Source organism: Penaeus monodon, chromosome 28 (assembly GCF_015228065.2).
Source record: "Penaeus monodon isolate SGIC_2016 chromosome 28, NSTDA_Pmon_1, whole genome shotgun sequence".
NCBI lineage: Eukaryota > Metazoa > Arthropoda > Malacostraca > Decapoda > Penaeidae > Penaeus > Penaeus monodon.
Window position 1 is genome coordinate 4315116 of NC_051413.1, and position 1039 is coordinate 4316154.

At 47.8% G+C, this 1039-nt stretch overlaps 1 protein-coding gene across 1 annotated transcript in view; it reads right to left on the minus strand.

Annotated features, from left to right (window-relative positions):
* LOC119591302 overlaps positions 1 to 1039 on the minus strand; it is a 21918-nt gene that overhangs the window by 8924 nt on the left and 11955 nt on the right. The window contains exon 4 of the mRNA XM_037940029.1: positions 217 to 326. Coding sequence (XP_037795957.1) covers positions 217 to 326 — 110 coding nt within the window. The remainder of the gene's footprint in view (positions 1 to 216; positions 327 to 1039) is intronic.

Genomic DNA, 1039 nt, shown 5'->3' on the forward strand with positions numbered 1-1039 from the left:
CCGGGTTCGTGATGGTAATTCACCGATAATTAACAGGTTGGTGATGATGATTAACAAACTAATCGCACAGGTTAGTGATCATAATTCGTAAGGAACATTAAATGAACGAGTCGGAAACGATAATTATCTGAAACGCGTCGATGTTACTCGGACGCGTTGAATCCAGCCAGTCACCATCAGCCTAGCATCGAAGGCCAGCGGGGCCATTGACCTTACCTGACCAGTGGTATTCCACGCTCATGGTACCGTTGCCGTATGTGTCAATGCACGAGTCCCATCTGTTGCACGGGATCTGTCGCACCGGGTCGCTGTCCACGTAGCTGTACCTGAAGGGGAGGTGCAAATGTTGGTACAAAAGTTGGTACATATGTTGCTACAAAAGTTGATACAAAATTGGTATAAATGTTGGTACAAATGTTATAAATGTTGGTACAAATATTATAAATGTTGGTGCAAAGTTTGGTACAAATGTTGCTATAAATGTTGGTACAAATGCTGAAACAAATGTTGATGCAAATGTTGGTTTAAATGTTGGTGCAGATACTGATGCAAAAGTTGGTATAAATGCTGGTACAAACGTTGAAACAAATGGTGGTAAAGTCGGGAAGGTTGGTGGGTTTGCGATGGATGGGTTGGGGGAGGGGGTAGGTGGGTGGGTGGGCTAGGGAAAAAGGCTAGGTGGGTGGGTTGGGGGAGGAGCTAGGTATGTGGGTAGGGTGGAGGTAGGGCTAGGTGGGTGGAACTATCGTGGGCTTCAGTGGGTGGGTGGGTGGTGTTTGGATAAGTTAGTGAGTCAGGGGTGGGCTTCCATAGGTGCGGAATCTGGTAAGTGGGTTGGGGGAGGGAGGGGGGGGGGGTTCCGGTTCGTGGGTGAGGGGGCGGGGCTTGCGTTTAGGTGGGCGGAGCTTGGGATGGTGGGTGAAGGGTGGCACTAGGGTGATAATTCCCACTGAAACGAGGTATTACTACACAATAAGCACCATTGTTTTCACGACAGCTGATTAATCTCTGGAAATTATGAACATACTATTGTTCTATG